The 27,617-nt window shown below is 33.6% G+C and overlaps 1 protein-coding gene across 2 annotated transcripts; it reads right to left on the bottom strand.

The window, feature by feature from the left end:
- Positions 1–26,725, bottom strand: LOC108223060 (exocyst complex component SEC8). 2 transcript variants are annotated; one of them, XM_017397112.2, is made up of 26 exons: positions 26,482–26,725; positions 26,344–26,391; positions 25,459–25,671; positions 22,986–23,159; positions 19,308–19,412; positions 16,767–16,876; positions 16,209–16,388; positions 15,094–15,268; positions 14,897–15,003; positions 13,309–13,604; positions 13,062–13,219; positions 12,814–12,941; positions 8,757–8,821; positions 7,660–7,781; positions 7,532–7,581; positions 6,372–6,472; positions 5,788–5,900; positions 5,542–5,649; positions 4,354–4,551; positions 4,193–4,278; positions 3,709–3,901; positions 3,541–3,618; positions 2,140–2,241; positions 1,784–1,858; positions 681–776; positions 1–585 (listed from the first exon to the last, which is right to left on the bottom strand). In XM_017397112.2, the coding sequence occupies exons 2-26, from the start codon at positions 26,383–26,385 to the stop codon at positions 448–450; spliced, it is 3,213 nt and encodes a 1,070-aa protein (XP_017252601.1). In that variant the 5' UTR covers positions 26,386–26,391; positions 26,482–26,725; the 3' UTR covers positions 1–447. The 2 variants fall into 2 exon arrangements, with proteins under 2 accessions (XP_017252601.1, XP_063948933.1); XM_064092863.1 differs by lacking the exons at positions 22,986–23,159; positions 25,459–25,671; positions 26,344–26,391; positions 26,482–26,725 and having other exon boundaries at positions 16,767–16,872.
- Between the last annotated feature and the right edge of the window lie 892 nt (positions 26,726–27,617).

Raw genomic sequence — 27,617 nt, 5'->3', positions numbered from 1 at the left:
TAAAAGAACACAGATAGTTTACATTATTAACACCGGAACATTTGTACAAATAAATGTAGAAAAATATACAACAGTATTTCTACACAAAATTTAAACAAACAGACCATCTTCCATATAAAGGAAGACAAACACAAAAATTGACACAGTAAATGAATATATTCTAAACACCTATGAATATAACACAAAATTTTAACAGAAGTGTGGCTGAACACATTGATAAGTAGGGTAGCAAGCTCCACTGAGGATGGGGATTCAACAGCTCTTCCTAGTGTCCACCATATATTAAAAGAATATATAACACTGCACGTGCCTTCTATCATCCTAAATTTGATACCTCTAAAATTCACCACCGAATCAGATGTTCATCCACATTTGTGTTTTTCTGTATATAACTCCAACAGAGAAGGCAAGAGTTCCAAAGCCCGCTAGCTGGAAGCTTGTAATAAGCTAACGGGACAAAATCTCATTAACCCTGGCCTGGGCATCAGCAGGAATGTCCCGACCAGGAACAGATACCTTCAGAAGATTAGAGTACTCAACCGCTTTGAATAAGTCTACGTGCTCCATAATAAAGGCAAGCAAGGCCTGAAGTAGATGAGAGTAAAAATATCTTCCTCAATATTATGGTTAACATGTTTCACCTATCATGCTTAAATTATTGAAAAATCAAAATGCTTAACCTCAAATGGCATATTTAGCAGTTCGAAGTAAGTCCTGACACGATCTAATCTCAACTGCACAGCTTCACTATTAGTTGACGGGATAGCAGATAGCGCCTGTTCCAGTAATTATAAAACGAAAAGATTATGTCAGTTGCAACATTAAAATACACACTAATCTGGAAAAATTTGTCTGATATTCTAATCACTTTGAAAAGATTCTTAATATGTTTATATAATCCTTGTAATACAGATCAAACTAGATTAGCTCCTGGATGGATGCCCAGTTTTGTTATATTTATTTTACTTAAGTTTGACAAAATTAATTTTAAATATATATTTATATATATGTATATGTATATGTATCCTATTCCACTAGAAACCTCCTCAAAACAAAAACTAGAAACTCAAATAATAAAGTTCTACATCACATCGGAATATAGCACGTATGATATGCAAATTGATCGTTGGGAGATGAAAGAAAATACAGTAAAATCAGATTTTACAAAAAAGCTTACCTGACTGACGAGAAAAATCAAATTAGAAATGAAGGGTATTAAATCATACTTTATTTAATTAGAAAACTGTTTTTTTATTATAAAAAGAATTAATATTTTTTAAATATTAAATTGAATTATTATATATGTGTTTTTGGTAAAAATCAAAAGTTATATTATGCAAGTACGAAAATGCCCCCTGAACTAACACCCCATATTTAACTTTTAACGGAAATTTTTTAACGGAAGGGTTACAAACTGCAACACATTATGAACTTTGGGGTGTCAACTGTCACGTTTAAAAGGATGGGTACTCAAACTGCAATAATCTCTTTCAAGAAATACATCGACTTACTGACAAATTCAATTTTCTTTTTTTCAAAATTCCACAAGTATTAACAAAATTAAATTATTTTTTTTCATTTTGTACATGGGCGCATAAATTTACCTGCAAGTACCAAGGAAAATTTTTGTGGGATAGAAAAAGAAAAAATTGTGTTAAGAGTAAGCACAATATTTATCTTATAATTTTCCTTAAGAGCAACTTGACAATAAATATAATAAAAAACATTCAACTGCGTCAGATATACTAAAAATTATATACAAGTAGTAATATGAATGGATAACCTGTTCCAGAGCAATTGAGTTTCTACATATCTGCTGAACGCCAAATAGGTTGATGCTTTTTATCTCAGCTAAACCCTGATAAGAAATAAATACTTCAATAGCCAAGAAATATATCTTCATATACATGCGCGTGCCTTGAAACTAGGATCAACAATGGTCAAGTCCCAAAGTGTAAAGCAGCACTATCCAAATCAGAGAAATGAACACATGCTAACATTTAAGACGTAAATACTTCAATAGCCAAGAAATATATTTTCGTATATAGCTGAGCATGCCTTAAAACTAGGATCAACAATGGTCAAGTCCCAAAGTGTAAAGCAGCACTACCCGAATCAGAGAAATGAGCACATGCTAACCTTTATTGCTGCATTTGCTGCAACACTACATATGCCGCCAAGGATATAGCTCCGTTTAGGTCCTGCAAGAAATGGGGCCATTTCCTCATCTCTGCGGGTGATCTGCCGACACAGAAATAGAATAATATTTTAAACTTTAAACATGAGAAACAAGAGAACATATAATTAACAAATAAGCTTCTAAAAGTGGAAGTGAAACCACAATAAGAAAACGCAGACTCCGCAAATTCAAGCCAGCATTATAAGCAGGCAACAAAAATATTACCACAAGAATCCGACCCCAAAGCAAATTATATATAAACTAAGAATCACATTAGTTTAAAATTGTACTTAATATTTTCCTGAATATGCTTTATTCAGTTGGCACATTACTGCATGAATAGAAATTGGCTAAATGAGTTCCGGCTTTTAGCTGAATATATATATACAGAGTCTTACTCTAGTATAAACTACTGAACACAAATTAAAATACAAACCAATGTTTTTAAAAGTATGGGGAGGTTTGTGGGCCCCGGGGTGGACCTTGGCAAGGCCTAGGTGGGGCCTAGTTTCTCTTAATTTGTATTTAAGGTTTATATACGACATCACCGACCCCCTAGATGACATCACCTACCCGGGACCCACCCCCAACCCAACTCAATCCACTTCGGGCCCACTAAAGCCTCGCTAAGGCTCCAGAAGAGCCCCAAAGGGACTCCAGACAAGCTTAAGAGCCAATACTTGACCCCACCTCCTTCCCACTAGGCCCCACCTATGCCTTGTCAAGACCCAGCTCGAGGTCCGCCCTCGGGGCCCCCAAACCTCCCCCTATATATATATATATATATATATATATATATATATATATATCTCATCAAGACTGGTACTATATATGCAATTTGCAATTAACTGGTGACTACAGCAGAGAGATTTTAAGAGTTGCGAAGTCCTTGAAAGTTACATTAGTCTATGTATTAACCCTTTTTTTTTTTGCTAAATGTCTATGTATTAACTTAACTTGCTTGATTTAAGTTTCAATTACTTTTTTTCAATTATTATAGTTGAAGCTGCGAAACCCTAGTTACAGAAGTGATAATTCTATATACTGTATAACTTGCTTGATTTAATTTTCTATTACTTTTTTCATTATTTTAAAGTCAACTTTATACGGGACAGCCCTCTTTTATGTTTATGCGCTGCTTTACCCTGAAAGGAAACAATTAGTTAATATGTACCTAGGCAAAAGCTTAACAAGGTAGACCGTGACTAGACTAAAATCCAAGATGCAAACAATTAGCGCTATCAAACAAGAAGATTGTTGAAAACTTGTCGAGGTTGACTTTCATGCACACACACCACATTTCTGCATATATAGTAATCCAGTGCCTATTGCAATTTTTCATGAAAATCTAAATATACTACCTGTGAAACTAAAGCTATAACAAAATCATCAGGTTCCTCTGCATCTTCATCTTCTGAGTACTCCCTACTTGACATAATCTGGAAGTTGAAACGTGGAAGAATCTTTTAGTAAAATGAAAACATTTGCACCAAGTGAAACATGTTAAACGTTGAAGTTCTCTGTAAAACCTGCATATGGAAAATTGTCTCCAGTTGCATCTCCACACGCAAAACCTTGAGGCAATCAATAGCAAGTTTTCTGTATTCATCCGCGAATGAAACCAGATCCTTAGGCGGCGTGCTTCTTGTTCGAGTATGATGAGATTGTGTCGTACCATTTTCTTCTCTATTATTATATGTTCTAGAAGATGCCTTCCCAAGCCTATCCGTTCAATAAATGTGTCATATACAAGTAAAAAATTGGAATTTAGCAGTCAAATACTAGAAGACAATAAGCCAGACCAAATACAATATAACCAAGCACAAGTGACTTTTTTATATTAAGAATGTCCATTACAATCATAAGCAAATCATATATGGGCACGCTACTTTTTGATTTCAAATGATCAATAATTCACTTTTGAGTTTGAAGACATAACTAGAGATGGTTTCATTTTATACATCTTTAAATATGACCTTCCCATTAAAGTGAGACTTTAAGATAGGAACATGCCTTTCAATTGAGTCTGCAACATACTCCAACGAATCACTTAAAGAAGCCAATAATATAAGTTTGTTGTCATCACGGATCAGATTCTCCTGCAAATAAAGACGCGTTAAGAATTATATCTGATTATGGAACCTTTAGCAAGCTACTGTTTACAGTACTAGTACCTGCTTGATTGGTCTCAGATTCAATAATAAGTCACTCATTTCTGTTTCAAACTCGGAAATCTCGGCTGCCGAAGCATCTGTATCCACCTGTGTCTGACCACAAGAATTAGGCAAACATGAGCTAGCTGGATCACGTCGCATTAGATTCTCAATATCATGTCTCCCGATGAGCATGTAACTCTGCTTCTCAAGAACTGCCTGATCCATCATTTCAAAGTGAAAGTCAAGATAAAGGAGAAATAAGAGGCAACAGCATAAGATTTACAAAAAATGTTATCTACTTTTAAACAGTGTCAATCAAGAACAACTACAATAAAGACAAAGATTGACTAACAAATAAGTTTACAAAACAAAAGGTATACATCAGGTATAGGGCCACCCAGAACTGTTATAGGAATGGTCCAAATTTCTTCTTTTGGCAATGAGGTAAGATTTATGATTAAATATAGATACATTCTTCACTATAACATTTTTAAGTGGATTCTAACTACCCAAGATTTAAATAGGGTCAATGTATAAACTCTGTGTGCTCTATTTAATACAGTTCCTCTGTTCTTAACGATGCTTTCGTTATTCATTTCTGGAATCAGTTAAGAGTAGACTGCTAAATTATAAAGTTTCTGGATGATCTTTTCTCAGTATTACCTGTATATTTCCATCACTACACTAAAAAAAAAAAGCAATAAAAATTTGAAATAGTTTTATGCGAACACAGAGGTGGGACAGTGTTACTCGTATATTTACCATCAGCACTTTAAAATAGTCATAAATTCAGAATAGTTTATGTGACAACCAGAGGTGGGACCAGGGTGCCAAATGTGATGGGGAAGGGGGGTTAAATTGAAGTTTATGGGATTGAACAGAAGTTAAATCTCATAAGAGGTACCAAAACAGCGACAATATTAATTCCCGAGCATTAAAAAATTTTCTTATTTACAATTAAGAAGTCCTAAATATAATACTTTACTTTCCTGATTAAATTTAGACTCTAAAAGATAGTATCAATGACAATAAAAACTAAACCAATTTTTGTATATTCTGATTAATTGAACTATAATACAAGAAGCAAACTATCTACTGAAATAAAAACAAAATGAGAAACAATGAAATAACAGCCAAGACATTTTATATTTGATCAAATATAAGTAAGCATTAAATAAAATGATATAAAGAGGGAAGTATCCATGCCTCCATATATGAAGTCCGGCATCTCTCATATGATCGTTCAAGGAATGCTTGGACGTTATTGATCAGGTCACCAGCAAATTTAGGCATTGCTTGAGCCCACCCAAATACCTGAACAGACAATTGCAAGTTGGCTTAGCATACCAATCACAGTCATGATTAAAATTTATTTAGATACTTTAGAATGTATAAAATATTTGAATAAAGTAATAAACTGTTATTATCAGGTTGGGCAAAGATTTCATATACCTCCTTTGCCAAGAATTCTATAGCCAAAAGCCCTTGCAGAACTGGCCGTCCTTTTTCAATTGATGGAGTATAAGTTGCAGCTGTATGTGCTCGTGGGCGAAATGCAGCTGGACCTATAATAGTAGTTCTAGAATTTAGTCTTTCAGAACAAAAGGATATATAATATCATTACAAATCTATGAAGCTAATTTAGTACATACATTTAATACTTCTGACTTGTAAAAGCCATGATTAATATTTATTCTTCTGTAGGATACATTAAAATGTAAAATGTGATAATGATTTGTATATCCAACTCAATACCAGATTCTCATTCCCAATATCTGAACAGACATACTACATCAATTTCAGGAAACAGACCTTAAAGAAAAAGGTTCATAAATGATGCCCAAAATTGGACAAATTTAGGAGCCGTTGTTTATCAACATGTATGGGTCAAAGTAAGATTCCGATAAAACATCATAATGACTTCCGGGAGAGGAGAAGCTCATCTGAGCCTCACATTAGAACTTAAATCTCAGGAAGTAAAAGAAATTAAATTTTAATAGGGCTAACAGATAATATAGCAGTTCATAGAAACTTGCTTGATATGGCTTGTTGTACGCTTTTCCTGTAATCCACAAACAATGTCGGTAGAAAATGTTCCTTCACGAAGTTCTCTAGAAAAGCTAGCAGTCCATCATTTCTGAGAGTGAACACACAAATTAAATAATGAAAACAGAAGGAAAGTAGTACTTAATATTACAATGCGAATAATATAATCAACTACAATATGTTAACGAGGAAGATAAAGCAGCAGTGCCTGTCAGTACTTTGTCAATGGATCTTAATGCTTACAGGTTACAGAAATATAGGTTCTTAAAATGATTTAGCTGTTCTCAGATGAAATGTCATGGACAAATCCCAAATGCAGAACCACCGACATATTTTAAGATTGCTGTGGTGCAAGTGAACAACTCTACGCTTAGCAATTAATAGTCCACTGACCACTATACACAGGGTTTCAGAATCATAGCAAAATGCCGAAAAGGCGAAAACCAAAAACAACATAGCATTTCTGCATTCATATATTTTCCACTTTAGAATACGATCACCTGTACATGCTTACCGAAAATATATCTTGTAGATTAAGTAAACTTTATTATACAGGGTCCAGTCCCATTTATGTTTAGTTTTCTTGATCAAGTCTATACTTTGAAACACTGATATGCTAGGTTACTTTATAGTGCTAAACTGCTAATAATTTGTAAAGCTAGCGGCTTACCATTACTTATACAAGCACTTCGCCGCCACATTCGCTACCTAAATTACATAATCACTGTAGTTTCCTTCTATAATCTAAGAAAACAAAGAATCCTTAAATCTTTCAAATTTTAGAGTTGAGATCTATCAAAATTTAGCCAACTCTGGTAAATCTATTCCACATCCAAAACTAATGAGATTTCATTCCAATTGGCATTTTAAGGAATTGCTTCTTGTATTGCTGGCAAAAATATGGACCATGTTGCTTCAAGCATAGTAATCATTTCATTGTCACAAGAATATACACTACGATTATTTAAACTATAGTGAAGAATCAATTCATTCTCATAGTGCTTATGGTATATAATTACTTGGAAAGAAGATATACTGTTTTAACGAGTGAAGAAAACGTAAAAACATGTCCTGAATAGTTATTGACAGGAGAAGGCATGACAACAAAATAATTAAACAAAATAAACACATGAAGGCACACCAAGCTCACCCGAGTTGTGAATACTTCTGTGGCAGAATGGAGGAAATTTTATCTGAAAACTGCGGGATAAAAAAAGGTAAGCCAACAAAACTATGAAATACCAGAACAAAAGAAATACAGAGACGAAACGTTCAAACCTGAAGAACTGGTCGGTACACGGATGCAGCTAGATATATTCCTTGCTCAGGTAAGACAGCGGCAGACCCGTAACCTTCTTGTACATTTGGACCTTTTTTCCAATTTTGGCGAATGAGATCCCCTATGGAAAAACACACACACCAAATCAATATATGATGGGGAGAATGATCCGATAGGAAGGTATATTTGCATGTCCCAAAAACATATTATACAATCCTTAACCATCAAACTTATTATTTATCTACATAAGCTATCACGAGAGTCAAAATCTCTTAGAACATTAGTCTAGTCCAGAAGCACACGGCCAAAATTATGTATGCAAATTCTACAACTCACTTTAATCTCCTAGAACGCTGAAATAAAATCATCGTGGATTCCTTTATACAGATAAGTGGTGGAGGCAGTTACTAAATATAGTACTTAACTCAATGTTCAGTCGGTATGCTGATTTTTATTATATTGCTAAGCTAATTTGTGACTCAAAAATCAATAAAACCCAAATACAGGTATAACTTCTTGCTTATGGGATTGCATCCTACAATTACTCCTACATAACTGAGTCAGTGTGGTATATCTGATAATCAAGAGATGCCTATGACGACTTCGATACATAATGCCTGCTGGATAGCTTGTGAAATTTGATTTCATATAATTTATCATTATCGATCCTTACTCTTTAGTTTATTATTTGTTTTTTAGATGGCACATTGTTAAATAGAGCTGAAGTGAAGTTTTAAACCACTGATGCAACTCTAAAAATACTAAATATACCATGACATTTGTTATTATGAAAGCGGTGGCAGTCCTGTCAGCCTATGAGGTAGATGGCCAATATCGCGTCTTTGATTTTTGAGCAGAGCAGCTGAACATTTTTAAAGACCCTTGGGCAGTAGAAATGATCAATAATGCTAATAATTTTTTTTACCAAGCTCTGCTATAATGTTATGCAGGTGTCGACTGCAGGATCTGAATCATAGAATTAACTTGCAGGTACACAATGCAAGCGGTCTTTGAGTGTGATAAGTAAATGGTCTACTAGATTAAGTATCCTTGAAGAAGTGCCCATTTATGACTTGATTATGACTTGCCACTGTACCTTGATTAGGAACAGAAACATCCGTGAAGCGAAAAGCAAATGTGAGACCATCTTCTGACCCAACTCTGTAGAAATAATACACATACACACACACATCAGAATCATTGTAGAATTCTAATGCAAAAGAAATACTTTGTAAAGCTATAACCAAAAAATATTATGCGCAAACAAAAAGAGGAGACAAACCCTGGAGTGGCACAGTAAAAATTGTTGGTAAAATTTTATTTATCAGGCTACCACATAATCAATCAAGCAGGTGAAGTGTTGTTAAAAAGTAACATGCATCAAGATTAATATATTCTGGTAACACATCCTTTAAACACGTATCAATCATAGAAAAATGCATGCACGTTATATTTTCCCTGGAAAACCAAAGGTTATGGGTGCATTTCAATTATGTTTTTAACATGAAGACAAATGCATTATGCAGCATAAAAGTTAAATCCAAAAGAATAAGAAGTTAAGAGTTGTAATTATCTTTTACAAAAGAGTAAACCCAAAATTATAACTGATATTGGTAATATCACAAAAGTAATATTAATCAGAAAAGATGAATCAGTGGCTTCATTACATAACAAACAGGGTAGAAGGGTAGGTGTATATATGTTCTGTCAAGTTGTTACTCCAAATCTTCAAAGTAGTCCTCATGCCCGTGTTGAACAGACATGACATGAGCTTCAGTATATGATCTGAGTCGAGACCTTCACACTGAAAGCATACCCCCAAGCAACAATTTAGGTCAAAATGATATCAAAGGCCTCATAACTTGTTTATACAAAGATTAGGTTCAAGGGTGATTAGTTTCTACATCATCTTAACAATTTGACATAAAACACTTCCTCCCAAAAATGCAAAAACGAATTATGTGAATAAAAAATTTCACTTGCATTAAGCCGAGTCTGCATGTAGTCTCCAATTTCGCATTGATGTGTACCCGTTTTGACACTTGTGAGTCCAGGTAGCATAATTTATATAGCAACTTGATGCGCAACAATGGGTCAAAATTCCCAAAGAATGTATTTGGGAGCAATATAGGAGGCTTTGGAAGCCCAATAATTAAAATATTCTGGGACTAGTTTATGATTTAGTATTATTATAGCTGTTTATAATATCTTCAGGAAAAGATTATGATATATTATCCTTTTAGTATATGAATTTAAACAGGAAAGTAGGATAGATTTATTATATATACGATATCATATTGTAATAGAAGCAGATTTTTATGATTGATTAAATATATTGAATTGTTTTATAAATATCTCTTGCGAGAGAATTCTCCCATAAATCCTCATTATCCCAAGATCAGCCCCCAGCACTTATCAAAACTACCTTAATTATAACAATGAGGCATTGTCTTTATATAATGAAGTTCAAAACGCTAAAGTCAGAGCTTGCTACAGTAATAACTTGGTGGCTACTCCTGCTACACTGCCAATGACATCACCAAGCTGTCATTATGATGACCTATTGACCCAATTCAATGATGTCATTTCAAGCTCATGCTGGCGGATGGTACCTTCAAACCCAAATCTTATATAAAACACAATAGTATTACATAACATCCCTGAGAATAGTATACAGATAACTGCCGCTCAGATATCTCTGAGACAGTTTGGTCTGTATCCGGTGTAGGCGATGCCATCAGGAAGAAAATAATTTTCAGCAGGTAACCGTATCTATACTATACTATAATAAACCAACATGGGTATAATTTGTAGTCGTACAAATTTTTGGTTTGGTCATGTTCTTTTTGGTTTAGTACTTTTTTTATACAACTAAAAGTCTACAACATATGTAGGTCTATTACTCTTCTTATATTAAATAATTTCAAATACTAAAAACACTCATCATGTATAACAAGACAAAAACTTTATCATTATCATCTTAATTATAATTAGTTAAAAAAAATGAAACTACTATTAATAACATATCTTAATACTAAAAACACTTATAAATAGATGTTCCAATTATACTAACTAAAATACTATGATAATTTTAAATTTTAACTTATAAATAATAAATTATGAATTATATAGTCGCCCGTGCTTGGCACGGGTTAAAGGCTAGTAATGTTAAAAAGAAATCCCTAGAAATTACGGACGCAATATCGGGTCATGGTTTGGGTCCAGTAGACTGACTTAAGTCACTTTTTAGGACCAACCTGAACCCGACACCAAAAGTATATGGTTTAAATAACTCGACCCGGACACAACTTACTATAATTGTGCCTTACCCGACGCCTTCATGAGATTATCACCACCATCGTCGAAATCCAATTTTTACACCAAAAAATCATGTGCATAGATACCCAAAAGATTGTGAAAAAAAGTCTAATTAGAACACTCGATTACCTAGACTCTCCACGTATGTCCTCATACCCGTGTTGAGCGTACATGATATGGGTCTGGTTATGGATCCAATTCGGATTATTCACTTAAATCTAAGCAATTTCCCGAGTAACAATCTAATTATTCAAATGATATGCAAAGCCTCACAAGTCAAAACCACCTCTTTATACAGAGATTACTGTTCATATAAGATTTGTTTCTATGTCATCTTTAAAATACTGCAAAATGTTTAAAATATATGATTACCTATTTATGTGTATGCGCTTTATTGGTGGAAAACACCACATATTTTAAAATTGCAAAATGATTTAGGGCTTCTTTGGCTCTACTTCTCTATCCCAAAAAATGACTTATTTTCGGAAAAGACGTAGATCTAATACACGTACTTTTTTCTCGATATAAGTATGTAAGTGGTGTTTAGCATTATTTATCTTAAATTAACAAGTACTTACTTCTATAAAAAAGTACATTTCTACGTACTTTATTTCAGAAATAAACTTATTTCTGGAAAATATAATAAGTCAAACGGGACCTTAATCATGTATTGTTTGAAAAAATGAGGCAAGCAGTGATTTCATTAATGATTTACAGATAAACCATTTGTAAAGGATTTAACTTAGTTTATGTGCACACCAATCTTCGACTCCTTTCTAGAAAGAATGAACATTACCTGAAAGGGGAGACAAAATTGTGGGATGGTGGTGGTGATCACTTTGGTCCACTTGATGGTGCAAAAGAGCTTGAGAAAACGAGCCTTACTCTTAATGAACCCGAGATGGTAGTGATGCTTTATGAAGATGATAATATCTAGTGCCTTCCATTATGTCTTTTATTTGTTTGAGACTTAACTATTATGAACTTATGTATTTGATGTCTTTTATTTGCTAAAACTTGATGTACTTGACTATTTGATTTAATCTGAATGCTAGTTTTTGCTTTTACTAAATAAATATATTTATAAAATATATTTTAAATATTTTTATATTTGCCGTATCCCCATTTTTTCGAATTTGCCGAATTCCCAAACCCCACAAACCGCGAACCCGCACTTGCTTCCTAGGTGCTGAGTCACTGAGGCGGCCGCATCCGACACACATTTGGCAGCTTCCTAAACATGTCTGTGCTTCATAGATTATTGGCTAGCTCAGGTCAAATCAATTCTCTCAGAGTCAGCTTTGTCAGTTAAAACTGACCCCAACCCTGAATCTCTGACCCTAGTTTGTATTACTCTTGTTGAATTTTTTATGAGATCTTGCCACTCCTAGAAACTCTACCCCATCCTTGCCACTTCTCAATCTGACTGATATTAGGTGGCATTGGAACCAGTTGTCCATCTCACACACCCTCTTGCCACCTCACTCTAATTTTCAGTCTCCCCATCACACTTGAATCTTCATTCTATTTTCTAAAAAAATTTCAGTATCCTCACTCGAATTTCCATACCACGTAACTCTATTCATCAAGTGCGCATAAAAAATTTATCATAATAAGCAATATTGGTCATTTCACTGACAATTTATATCATCTCATGATCATTAAAAAATAAAAGTGTTACTGTGAACATCAACACCATCATAAACAAAGATTAATGGTATTTGTGCATTTATAACTAAATTTCATGATAAACAAACTATTAAAAAATATACAACCAAACAGATTGGGTGGATGGATTAAATATATGGAAAATAGGAAATAACAGAATTTCTTGCCTTTTGTCTTTTGACTTTGATTTTGAAGAAGTTTTTTTTGCAAGTCTAGCTGTTTGAGCAGAAGTATCAGCAGATGCAGCGTCAGGAGTTGCTCGAAGAATCTCACATATGAGTTGTTGGCATTCACTCTATAATTTAAAAAAGAAGAGGTAAGGTTCTTCAATTCCGTCCAAAACTATAATTAGTTATTTGTAAATATTTGTCTAACATTTATTATGAAGATAACATATTTCTACCAATATAAATACCTGCAGAACAGTTAAGGAGAACCCGATGCTGTATCCTCCAGTATCACGTGCTTCTGAATCTGGGTTCCAAGTTATGTCTACTGGCATCGACTTTGGTGTGTTTAACCCAATCTGTGAGGATTTCGACTCGAGAAGATTTCCGACTATAACATGGTTTTCTGACAATTTAACAACCAATAATTAAAAGGGATCTAAAGGTAAAGAGGGTAAAGAATTTAAATCAGCTTAAACCTAGCATACATCTTACCAAATATCCTCACAACAGTATCAAAAATAGAATCAAGAAGTTCCTTGGCTGTAGCTTGCGCTGTTCCCATGGGGGCCATTACAGGAGAAACAGGGCTGACTGCCAGGAGTGTTCCAGGCATTGATGTTCCATTCTGACGTTTCTGTTTTGACAACTGATAGCTCTGCAATTGACCTTTTGCTGTAGAAGAATCCCGTGCAGCCTGGTTCATGCCAGGCCTTGAAGAAATTACACGTTCAGCATATGCTTTGATCTTGGTACTTATTATCTCATGTAATGTAGGTCTCAATCTTTGGCTGTTACCAACATATACAAAACAAATGTGTTTATCAAACTTAACTTGAAAAATCCAACTAATCTTTATTGTTAGCAATCAAGAGATCAAACTTCTGATCATGTAACATATATACTAGAATCAACACATATACTAGTAGTTACTAATCAGAACAAATGCTTTCATAAAAGCACAAGGAAAAGAACCAGAAATTATATTTCCCCTCTCCACTCGGCAAAAACATTCTTACAAATATAGATATATACATTTATTTGATAGAAGTGTTGAGGTGTGATTGTATGACATCACCCTCAGTTATTAATTATTCACATTCCTAGCAATCAATCCTTTCCTTGATATATTATAACTCAACAGATCATCAGCTACTATCCCTTATAACAGTTTCCATTGAGAACCCACTTCCCCGTATAATTCCAAGTATCCCAACTGAGTACTCAAATTAGCATAAAATTGAAGACACAAGACATTACAACTTACAAGCCAACTAAATTCAAATCAACAATGGCACATCCTTTAAACTTACACTTCAGTCTCTGTTCCATATTAAATCCAAACAGCAAACACGAGGAAGACACAAATAAACATGAGTTATGAGGTAATAGTTACATCCACTCTGTTAGACTGCAAGCATATTAAATAAACAAAGAAACAAAATACAGTCTGTTTCAATCTTGATTTCACTAATAATTATATCCTAATTGTTCAAGTCCATAATCACTCTCAAACTCAAGCTTCACTAGTGTGTGCTGATAGGTATATTTAACGGTGAGGTTCTTTATGTTAGGCCTAACACTTGTGTGCACGACATGAAAATTCAGTACTTGGGTTTGAAAAATCTACCACGAAACACCAAATGTAGACAGACAGATAAGAGACGTGTTTGGGCTTTCACTTTATCTAAACAGCACAAAAGTACACAAAATGATTAAATTTTTTTATTGGAAGAATCTATATAATAATTGTTCGTTCATAAAAATCATAAGAAATTGGAAAAAAATAGATATTCGAACTTTTAAAGTAAAATCACACCATTAGAAGTACTGTAAAACCTACAAAAGTGATATGATATTATTAAAAAAAATGATAACAATACAATATATGTAGACATGGCTTGTGTTTTAAAAATGTGAGTCTGGTCTGTAATGAAGGATGGTAATTAAAAAACTGTATACAGAAGTCCCTAAAATACGGTCATATAGAAAGAAGGAATTGGATGAAGGCTTTGGAATCATTCTGAAAAAAAGCTTTCCAGTATATCCAAATTACTTTTGAATAACTTGACTAATAGCATACCATATTATAGCACCAGCAGCTGCAACTTTACCCAGCATGCAGAGGCATTCGACCATAGTTTGTAAATACTTTACATGGACAGGAGCATCACTCTTTCTCAATAATTCCTACAAAACATAAAATCCAGAACTTAGCTTATTTGGGAAGCAAATCATTGTATAGTAGTTGTAATTGTTGAGTATACATGGCAGTCATACAACAAATTCATCAGGAGTAGAAGCAGAAAGCCATATTGGAATTTGACGCGATATAGTCTTTGCGTCCTTTGAATTATCACCACCATTGACCCTTCCAGAGGCAGTGTACCCATTGGATGCAGTTTCGCCATGTCCATCAAAACCGCCATCCTCTTCATGACCATCATATGATGAACTGAAAGAAAAACAATGATGTTTCATCTTGCTTGCATGTAAAGAACAAACGAACATAGATATCTACATAAAATGGAAGGAAGAATAGCATACACCAAGAGTAAGATATAGTAGGAATTCAAACAGTCATACCCAAATGAGAATACCGTGTTAAAAAGATGTGGAAGATCATTTGAAATATGCTAAATGTATTAAAAAAGAAGTTAAGGATGAGGCAAAAAGTGATTGAACAGTGTACAATTCTTAATTTTTAGATAAACAGTATACGAGTTTAAAGGGCCCATACTAATTACAGTATGCAAATTATGATGTCTCTTAATTCTTGAATTGCATGAAACTAACAATTTTGTCCTCATGTTATAAAACACTTGGTGGGATACTGAGATCACTAAAGAGGACATATATAACTGAGTAACTAACTATATATACATAAGAAGTTCAAGCTTTCAGTAGTTTCAACTCTTCTAGTGGACAATTCCCAAGCTCTCAACTTGTGGGTCGAATAAAGATTTTATATATAATATCCTAAATTTCTGACTCTTGTCTGCTAATATTCCCTTCCAGGGATGTTAGAGTCTCACGTGAGTAGTATTATGCTTCCCTGATGCCAGGTAAAATAGTGACAGATCTATTAATATAAAACAATTTCTTCCATGCATGAATTTAATAGCTTCCTTCGACCAGATTGGAATAAAAATCTGGCAAGTAAGCTCTCCTCTGATTCTTTATATATAAGGCTGCAAGGGGATCTTTATAAAACTGTGCAGTCGATGTGCAGTCATCGAGCAAACAATGGTCTATAAGCCATGCATACATCAGGCAAGAGAATATCAGCTATATTTTTTAGAATGAGACCTGTAAAGTGGTTCACAAATTACAGCAATAAAGGGCTTAACAGACAATTTGTATAATACATGTCAAAACATGCATGCATAGCTTACCCTCCATCCACAGAACTAGGAACGTAAGGTCCATCTACAAGGCCATATGCACCAAGCTGATTGTCACCTTTATGTGACCTAGTTCTTCGAGAAAGAGGCTGTAAATTATTTATAGAGAATGAGGCTGCCGTGGTAGTAGGAACTGCATCATCAGTGTCATGTAGACTTGCAGCAGCTGAGCTGTAGTAAAGGGGGAAAGTAAATTCAGCACCACCATCAACATATCATACAGACGAGAAAGCATAAATTAATTTATAGAAGAATAAAACCATTATACAAACACTACACGTGTTGGTTTTTTTCCTTTACATAGAAGTCCCTAAAAGAAAAGCTGTAGGTAAAGTTCTAAAAAAAAAAAAGCAATGAATAAAGCAAGTTTAGCAAGAGTTTCCTCATTGTATACTTGCATGTGTTAGGTCTAGCCTGACACAGGAAATAAGTTGGATGACCAGGGAGGTAATGCTTCTTTACATCCAAACAAAAAGCAGTACAGAAAGACAGCAAACTGGAAGAGCTACAACAAAGTCTAGTTATCAACATTTATAGAAAAGAAGGTACCTTAGTTCACCCTTATTGTAAAGATGTGCATGCATATCCTCCAACACTTTATAAAAAATGATTCCCCGCATCTTTGTCAGTTCCGACCGAACATCTTGCAGAGCACCTACCTGGGTGCAAACACATTATAACGTAATTACAATACTAAAACACCAAAACAAATTAACAAACCAATCTTAAATAACATGAAACATTACTCAATTTTCAAAGCTTTTAGAGTTGTACAACCTACAAGCATACCTCAGCTCGATTTAAGTTACACATATCAAAGTACGCGAAGAAAAGGAACAATGGTGATTGGATTACAATTTACAAATATCATTGAATATCACTTTTGAAAAGAAATCAACATTGAATTTTTAAAAAAAAACTTCAACGATTTTTTATTATAACAATATTGTTAAATAATTCATATTTGAAACTCTAATAGCATTTTAATATGTAATCAACACACAAAAGAATCACATATACTCCCTCTGTCCCCCCAGGTGGTTTACCTTGGGGGACGAGAGTTTGGCATGCATTCTAATGTTCCTTAAAAACATAATTATGTAACTTATTTTTTTATTTTTTTTCTTTTGAATAAAAATTTGGTGTTTGAATTTTTATACAAATAAAAAAATTCAAAAATAAATTACAGAATTATGTTTGATAAGAGCCTTAGAATGCGTGTCGAGCAGTGAAAAAAACTATAAAGAAATGAGAGGGACGAAGGGAGTAGCAATTTTTCATACATTAATACAAGTAGAAAGTCTCAAAAGTTAAAAATTATAATAGAATTATATGATGAGAGAAAATGCAATACAAAGAACCATGTAATGGTAAAAGTAGAATTCTTCATGATGTATTCTGTTCAATATAAAAGCCCATACTATTTAAAACCCAGTAAGCCCAAGTAGCGACTTATCTCATGGATTACTTGTGGCTTTTATCTCTATCAAAAACTTCCACAAGATTAAAAAAGGAGGCGAACAAGTTGAAAAAAATGCAAAAAAATGTTTATATGCAGAAGTAGAATTTGTGTTGACGTCAAAATTTAAAAAACAGATTACATATTCTAATAAATATTAAAGCCATAGTATTTGAGAACCTTTAGGTCAAGAGAACAGACTTCGCTTCGCACTTTAATAGTACTAGCTTATATTAGGCACAGGACTCTTTTAATATTTATTTTATTTATTATATTTATTTTGCATTATATATTTGTGATCAACTGATCATTATATTATTTACTATATTAGGTAGTTACTTGCATGGTTATTGAGTCGACGACTAGTCGTCGACTAGTCGGAAAGTCGCTGAAAAATATAAGTCGAGCAGCGACTTGAAAGAAAAGTCGTCCACGGTTTTTACCCGACCCGACCCGGTCCATTTAGATTTCACCCGACCCGATTAGGGTTTTTTTAGGTACACTTACAATGGAATAGCTTCATCTGGAACTCATCTAACGGCGGCAGACCCTCTTCTCTGGTAAACTTCCTCCTTCTTCATCTTCCTGTCTTCTCTTCTCCTTTCTCTCTCTCATCTCTCATCTCTCTTATCTCTCGCTTCTCTTCTCCTTCCTTTCTTTTTTTCTTTTAATTTTCACCGACCTATGTGTCCACTCGTAGGTATACACACGATCGTGTGTGTATGTACCGCACGTGGCTGGGCAGTTGGATACCAAATCTGTTTGTCGACTAGTCGATTCCAAGGTATCCGGGCGCCGAGGCTCGACTTGGCGACTTAATAAGCATGGACTTACTTGTGTATCTTTTTATATATAAATATATTATAGTATCGTTATTTAGTCTGTTTAAGTAGTTGTATTTTAATATTAATTAATTAAAGAAGGTAATGTTTGTACTTACTCCTTATATATTGAGTTACAATTAAATGTACTTTAATACTTACTCCCTTCGTCCCACTGATTAGTATACATATGGGGAGTGGCACGGAGGTTAAGGAAAAGTGTAATTTAGTGAAGAAAAGTGAGGAAGTGGGTGAAGTGGTGGGACCCATTAATATTTAATGTATAAAGTGGGAGTAGTGGAAGAAAGTAGTGGGTGTAGTTAAGTTTTTATATTATAAAAATTTACTATTTTTGGTATGTATACAATTGAATGGGACGTCCCAAATAGGAAACTATATACAAATGAATGGGATGGAGGGAGTATTTGTTTTTGTTGTGGGAACCACTGGTGTGACGACCATGGGATACCACACCATACCAAGGTACCACACCAAATGTCCATACCACATTAACCCCTTACAAATATATATTTTAAGCTAATATCATATAGAATATAATAGTGCCGATAGATAATATCAGGTAATATGTAGTACAAGTAGATTCTTATATATGCTTTTGATACTGATACTAAATTACAACTATAAAAGGTATATGAAGCTAAGGCTCCAAATCTAGGAACTTGATACTTAAATCTAGTTCCCCAAATTAGGCTTTTTAATTAAGAAATTTGAGGACCACCAATTGAACAGCTTAGCTTCTAAAGATATATATCTCCTAGGCAATAGACAAAAGATAAAATATATACAAACCATCTGCAGGCCTTCCCTCTCCAGCATCAGCGTTGATTGAACATGTAACTGCACTGCAGCATAAAACTGTTTTTCTTGAACAAGCTTCTCTATACGATTAGGAACCTGCATTATAATTGAAACAAGAAAGAGAGAAACATTCATCATACAACACAGAATTAATGTTACCATCTTAGATCTCTCAAAAATGAAAACATGTTAGCAACTATCTGAATAACATTATTGCAACAAATGAACTAGATAAGAGATAACAGTGCATGTCTTTATTGTGATCGTAGAAAAAGAAAATTTCAGAATTCAACTCCTAAAAAAAGACAATAAACCGGCAGCAGACTGCAGTAGTCGAACATATTTTTAAAAGGATTGTCGAGGATTATACAGATAGTGCAGTCAGCAGTGGCCGACAAACTTTTCTGTATCCCCCGTGACATATTTTTCCCAGCCATATTTCAGAAAGACGGACAAATTTATAGCTATAGAGCAATCTAATGTCACAGAATAGTCCATATCCTTTTCCCGAAAAAATAAAATGTTCTAGTTATGTACCTTCCAATAGGGGCTATAATATACATAGTGATTTAATCCACAAACATATACACCTAAGCTTGAGCAAACAATATATCTGTGAGAAGGTAGGAGCCTGTTTGTCGTTGCCTTCACAGAGCAAAAAATCAGCCCTCACAACCTTTTTACCTAAAAGCAGTGTTTGCCAACACCACAGCTGCTTTTCTTAAAAGCTTGGGAAGATGGAAAAGGTGCTTCAAGAAAGCTACAATCTGTTTGCCTATGCCGAGAGCACCTTTCAAGTAAATAAATAGTGGTATCCTAAAACATATAACTCGTCAGAAAAGTTGAGATTAAATTTATCAAAATTAAAATAATAATAACCTCCATCTTAGTTTCAAGAAAAACCTATTTATCACATTTTTTGTCTGGAAACTAGTAACTTTGATCCCATTTACATACTTGTAATATTTTGTAAACATCACTAATCACTTCTTCCCACAATACTTTCCCCCACACGGGCTAGGGACATCAAAGAAAAAGGTGTCAAACCTTATACATCCATTAGATTGAAGGGTTTTTCCTAGGGGTTATAGAGTTATACAGCATATCCCGCCTATCCCTTGACACTAGTGGTTGTGCAGATAGTCTAGTGCACTGATTAAATTGTGGAGTAGGATCGAACCCTGGGGATGACTTACTAAAGAAACAGTCCAAATTGGCTTGCAATCACTACTGAAATAAAAAGATATTTTATTAAAAAACTATATAAAAAAAACTCAAAGCCCTGGAAATAAATATATTTGGCACAAGGACAAAAAAACTGCTGTGTATGCGTAATCCCCCAACTGCAAGAATTAAGGAAAACTAGAGATATTAAGCGGGCAAGTATGCTTTGGGACGAACCATTAGGAACTTTAATGTGACATTGATATCCTTTTGGCCATAAATTTATATTTGACGGAAAATAATTTAGAGGATGGGATCAATCAAGACATGGTAAAAGAAAACTGGGGAATAACTGGCATGTAACATGAGATGACTGATTTAACGCACACAGAGGACCCTATAAGTGAGTGTCGAACAATATACGACTGCTAAATATAAGTATGTCGTCCAATTAACAGCTTACTAAGCTCTGTATTGTGGAAAACACAATTTATCAAGCAGATATGAGGACAGGTTCTGTGCACTGAGAATAGCCAACCTTGATCCTGCGCTAAACATAACTAGCATTCTAGGTTAGAGATAAGTGACAGTCTCAAGTAAAACTTTTCATTCCAAATCTTGTACCAAAATCTGATATTCAAGATATCATTGGTTAATGAAAGAACTTTTAACAGTTTAAATGGCGTTTTGGTCATTCAACTGGCCTATAACTTTCACTTGGGTCATCGTACTCAAAAAGCTGTCAGTCAGGTCACTTAACTAGTAAAAGTATTCAATATAATCATTAAACACGTTAGAAATTTCACAACCGTTAAATCCCGTTGACTATAGACGGTCCTCTGTTAATTCTTCACACATATGCTTCCACATCAACTAATTAACCCACCCAATAATAAAATCATCCACCCAACTGATTTAGGACCCAAGCCAAGTAATCCCCGACCGTAACTCAACCCCTTTCCCTAATTCATTTCATTTCACCCCATCTGATACGCACTGATCTAAACCCTAATTGCAAAAATGGTACGCACGCAATCGGGTATTGAGGTTCGTTTCGTCAATTAGACGATGTTGAAGTTGAAATCATTATCGGGGTGGAGATTACCATATCTATAATCGACACCGGAACAATTTCTATGGCTTCGATACGATTTGAATGAATTGTTAACATAAGGTTTGAGGTTGAGGAGCTTTTGGATGTGGACATGAAAGAAGAATGAACCCTAATTTTGAGATTATAAATTAAAGAAGATGCAGGGGGGAAAAGAAGGGTTTGCATGTTCAAATGATGGGTGGGTGCAATGGTCATATGACCCGCAAGTGCCACGTTTTCAAGCCACATCACCTTCTGATTCAGCTTTCCGTCCAAATTTTAACGATACTAACGGGTAGTGACTTGATTGAAAACTTTTATCAATATAATCAGTTGACTGACAGCTTTTTGAGTACGACGACCCAAGTGAAAGTTATGGATCAGTTGAGTGACCAAAACGCCATTAACCCAACTTTTAACTGAATGACTTGTAACCTAATCATTTACAGGACCAAGTGCTGATATCTGATCACAGAATTGTCAATAGTCTGCTTCTGTTAACAGTTTATACTTGTGCTATAGGTGATTCTGCAACCTGTGAATATTTTAGCACAAAAGGAACAAAATAATATATTTTGTTAAAAAGGGTCGATATGGCGAGGCCTATTTGGAGAGAGCAATAGTATACAGCCCGCGTTAATAGAACTTAGAAGCCATATTCAATTACAGGAAGTTTATAAAACTTACATGCCCTTGTAAGTGATATTAATATATTACACACTGGGCACCAAGGCACAAGGTCCCCTCAGAGCCTAGCACTAGGTGCAAGGGAAAGACACGTCCGAACAAGGTGACTTGCATAACATACAGGAAAAATTAACATGCATCTTAATATATATTTAAGAAAATACTTAAATCATATTTTAAACTCATACAAGTAATATGCTTGTGCATTGTAATACAATTTTAGTATGCTATAATGGTACATAACATAACACTCCTGAATCAAGCTGTACATCACGTTTTGGAAGGATTACACAGATGTACTGTGCTCTTAAATGTCAAAAAATATTAAATACTATACAAAGATTATCTCGGAGTTGTACTACACTTTCAGTCTTGAATTTTGAGAAATATTACACAAACATACTAACATTAAGTATGAATGTCTCTTATACATGAATCTTTTTAATTCATCAGTTGTGTTGATTTCTTTCTTTCCCATTAGATTCAGTAGAAAACATCTATCATTTGCCAAAAAAAATCAAATTAATAAATCTGCAAAAAAAATACAAGCTTACAGTTGTTCGTGGCTCTGTATAATAATACCTTTTATAACCTTGTAGAATAATGTTGCAATATAAAGCTGATTAATATACCAATTCTATTAGCTAGTCCAAGAATTGGGTCAAAAATCAGAACAATAAGGTGTATTAATGTAAAGGAACTAAACAATTTATCATTTTACCAACCTTAGATATGTCCTCAATTTGATCTAGCAACGAGATAATGTGCCGTAATGTAACAGAGCGATATGACAACTGGTTCAACTGCTTGTTACGCGAACCGATAAATTTCTTAGCATCAGCCAAATCAACTTTTAGGACACCAATTTTTTGAGTGGATTCACTAAATAACCGCAAAATCTGAAAGGAAAAATGGGGAAACATTTTATTTTTTCAAATATTTATTGCAACACAAAAGAGAAGAATAACAATATTGCATTCAACAGGTGGATAAACCATGGAGAAATAATTAAACAGATCCAATGGTGCATTGTACATCTTTATGAAGTGTCAAGACCTAGGCCTTCTAGCATGAAACATCTAAAGTTCAGTAAGTAAGTGACCAGTAACTTGTCTCATGAGAGGATATATGCAGTACTGGCATTTTATGTTCAGTAAAAAGATGTGTACGGGAAGTTCCAAAGGCTGCCTAAGAACAAGTCCAACAATGTCCTTAAATGATGTCCTAACCCAAAATTGGAGGCATTTGGAAGAAATGAGTGCTCCAACAATGTCCTAGTGGTGCCTTCAAACACTAAGACATCCAACATGTGCCTTACTTTTTAAGGCACCACTATGCATGTCCTAAACTATTCTTATCAATAAAATTAGTTTCCCTCCATTTCAACACATGTCTCTCCTCTCATCTTTTCCTTTCCCTCCAATACTAATCAAAATATATTATTATTTAAACAATAAGGCATAAGTATAAGGCATATTGTTGGAGTTCATACCAAAATATTGTTATGAATCATTAAGACACTTTTTTTAATATATTTATAAGGCACTTGTTCAGGCATTTTTGGACTTGCTCTAAGGCCCTAACTTATTAATTGTTTCGAAATTCAAGGAAAAATGTCCCTCCTAACAAGCTTACCGAATATAGATGAGACTGGATTCCAGAGGGAGTGTTTTTACAATAACCTAAGTGATATCCATTTTGTTGCTCCTAGTTTTATCTAAGCTCATTTGAGATTTCTATGTGTAGTACTTAGACCCGGATCAAATTAACATCAGGACCAGAATATATTTAGAACTACTCATACATCTAATACTTGTTATAAAAGCATAAAACTGGACACTCGATCCTTCTTCTTTCTGCAAGGTTGTTTCAGTGAATTCATTACTTCAGTTTATTGGTTGTGCTTCAGATCTTTATCCTAAGTAACAAAATCCTTTTAAACATTTTACATTTTTGTACACGCATTCGATATGTGACGAGTTACAACATTAAAATTTTCTACTCTATATTTAGAAATTGAATTATTTTTTAAATACTTTATATTCAAATTTATTTATAAGTAGTAAATTTTATAAATTTAAAAACTCATTATATAAATGCAAAATTGTTTTATCACATCTATAATCTATAATCTATAATATATAATAATAAGCCAACATGGGTATAATTTGTAGTACAAAAATTTAAAAACTCATTATATAAATGCAAAATTGTTTTATCACATCTATAATCTATAATCTATAATATCTATAATATATTATAATAAGCCAACATGGGTATAATTTGTAGTACAAAAATTTGGTTATGTTTTTTAGTTTGGTCATGTTTTTTTGTCATCCCTAAATTACCCTTACTTAAAAAAATTCAAATACTAAAAAACTCTCCTTTTATAACTACAAGTCTACAACACATGGAGGTCTCTTACTCTTACATCACTAAAAAGTTTCAAGCAGTTTTAAGGACTAAAAATACCTATGATGTACTATAAGACAAAAACTTCATCATTATCCTTTTAAATATAATTTATAATTAGTTAAAGAATAATTAAAAAAAAAGTAAAACTACTATTAATAACATATATTGATATTAAAAATACTTATAAATAGATGTATAACTCATAAAGATAAATCGGGAAGTCAAATAGAGATTTATATAAATACAAGCGTGAATCTTCTCAACTCCAATGTATCTGCTCCAAAAACAAATAAAGTGCTACGGCTACTTGCGTGACTGAATCAAGAAAAAAAAACGTCCATGGATATGGATCAAAACATATACTAAAATATGTAGTATTTGGTGATATTATGTGCAAAATACAGTTTCAATGTCTTATCATGGTTCTCATCTATTAATATCATTCATTATTCATTACACCTCTATAAACTAAAGATGATTGTTCGTTCTCCTCTAACTATACTATGTGTTATCTAACAAATTTCCTCATAATTGAAGGAAAACAAGTCAATAATGTTATGTTCTTAATATCAACCAATTAGTTATCATAAGTAACTATTACCTTCAAGTGAAATGTTAAACTACATAATATACAGTGTATTAACCCAGTACACCCTAAAAATATTATCTGCAACTCTGCATGCTACTGGGATGAAGTAAATAGCCTTCTATATCAGGTAAAATCTTTAAGATGGATAAAACCGAAAGCAAGTATTGACTTCCGTCGTCGGTGTAAGAGTATACCTGCGAATAATTCTGAATAGCTTTATTAAAGCCACTGTGATAGTTATGCACAACAGCATCAACAACTTTCTCTATTATATCACTCTGCTCCTTCAACTTCCCGACTTCACCTTCACGGTCTTTCGACGTCAAAATATGAACCACATGTGGCAACGAATCAAAACATGATGTAGCCCAGCTTTCATCGATCCTAGCAAGCTCTTCTCTCAAATGCTACGGACCACGACAAACCACAAATACCAAGATCAAAATCAAAACACAATCACGCAAAAACACACCAAGTTATTCCAAAAACGCAAAAACTTCAACAAAATAAAATAATTAATTCCACTACCAATTAAGTTTTAATGATCATACAAAGAATGACTAACCAAATTACCCGATCCTAAACAGAACATTCAATCAGGATTGAACAAAACATCACCCAAAGTGCAACAAATATACGAAGAATATTTAACTAATTTAAAAGAAAACATCACCTAAATTCCAACAATAGTTACGCTGTAATTAACAATAAAGAAACATAACTAATTCAAAATTAATATGAAGAGTATTGCACTAAATTTGCAGAAAACATCATCTCAGTTCTGGTACTAAATAATAATCGAACTACATAACTATCATAAGTGAATACCTAAATAACCAACAATATGCACAATATTCAAAAAAAAAAATTGAAGCAAACAAACATCACTTCAATCACATTGCTAATCAACCCATGAGAGTCTATACCTAACATAAATGTTCTTTTAAATATGTTAAAAACACATAACTAGCGAAGAACAAACTTAAATTATCCGACAAAATCACCTAATTCGGAAAAACATGAATTCCATTCAAGTACTAATTAACATCGAAAAAACTTAAACTAAGTAGTGTACGCACCGCGTGATCTTTCGGAACGGGCAAGTCGTCAAAAATCCCCATCTGGAGCTGCAATTACAAGGCGTTAGAGTGAAGAAACGATACAGAAGCAAACACACATTCAGAAACAAAATTAGGATGAATTAGTGGATTGTTTACCGAAAATTGCGGGTCAAATTATTCGGATCTGTGAAATTAGAGCGGAGAATGATGGAACTAAGCTGCGTCGCACTCGGAATTGTGATTGAAGATTATGAAAAGAGATCTATGTGTGTACGAGAGAGAGAGAGAGAGAGAGAGAGAGAGAGAGAGATTTGTACAGAGACAGGGGGAGATTAGTATATGGCGAGGTAATGATGTGCAAAGGAGAGAGGATGGTAGTGGTGGAATTGTAAATATGCGTGTCCAGATGATTTGATTAGTATTATTAGTACACTACACACATGGGACCTACTCATTACCTGTTTTTTTGATTTTTACCTTTTCTGTTGTCCTTTCTGTTCTTCGAATTTATATCAGGTTTATCTTGTTTATTTTAAGACAACCGCCTGAGAAAATAAATTAAAAATGATCTATATGTTTTTCTTGACAAAAAAGTATTTTGAATGAAAAAATTGATAATAAATTCTTGACAAAATTTAATTAGATCCAAAATAATATTTGTGAAACCCAACTCAATATTTATATGAAAATATAATAATCGAATAAAAAAATTGATAATTTTTCAGTTACCTATCTTGTACTCGATAAGTTCCCTCCGTACCGTTCCTCGGCAGTACCTCGAGTATGTCTCATTTTTGTTAAGTTTTTAGATTTTTCAACATATATAGAATAAAAATTATTAAATAAAACGGAAAAGATTCATATTGCATGAAAGTATAAGCTAGTATATGATAAAACAAGAAACGATAAACATAAACATTTAAGCGTACATGTATTGGGGTTATATTCTACTTAGAAACATTAGTCTAAAAACTTTTAGAATTCTTAATATTATTTTTTTTTTATTAATTAGGGTCTGCAGTATAAGCGCACATGCAAAAAAATGTCGTGTGTGTGTATATATATATGTTATGTTTTGAAATCTTTTTTAACACATAAAGCGATGCAAAAACATATATTTAAAATTTAAAATCTAAAAATCTATTTTAAAATTTAGGATTCTGCAGCAGAATTATAGCGATTCTAAAATTATATTTTATTTTATTTTTGTCAAGTTCAAAGGTTCTATTTTAAAAATTGGCTACCTTTTGAGCGCGCCCGTACATGACTACATGTATAAGAGCAACATACAT

The sequence above is a fragment of the Daucus carota genome, chromosome 5 (genome assembly GCF_001625215.2).
Source record: "Daucus carota subsp. sativus chromosome 5, DH1 v3.0, whole genome shotgun sequence".
NCBI lineage: Eukaryota > Viridiplantae > Streptophyta > Magnoliopsida > Apiales > Apiaceae > Daucus > Daucus carota.
The sequence above is the reverse complement of the archived record's forward strand: the minus strand, read 5'-3'. Positions and strand labels throughout refer to the sequence as shown.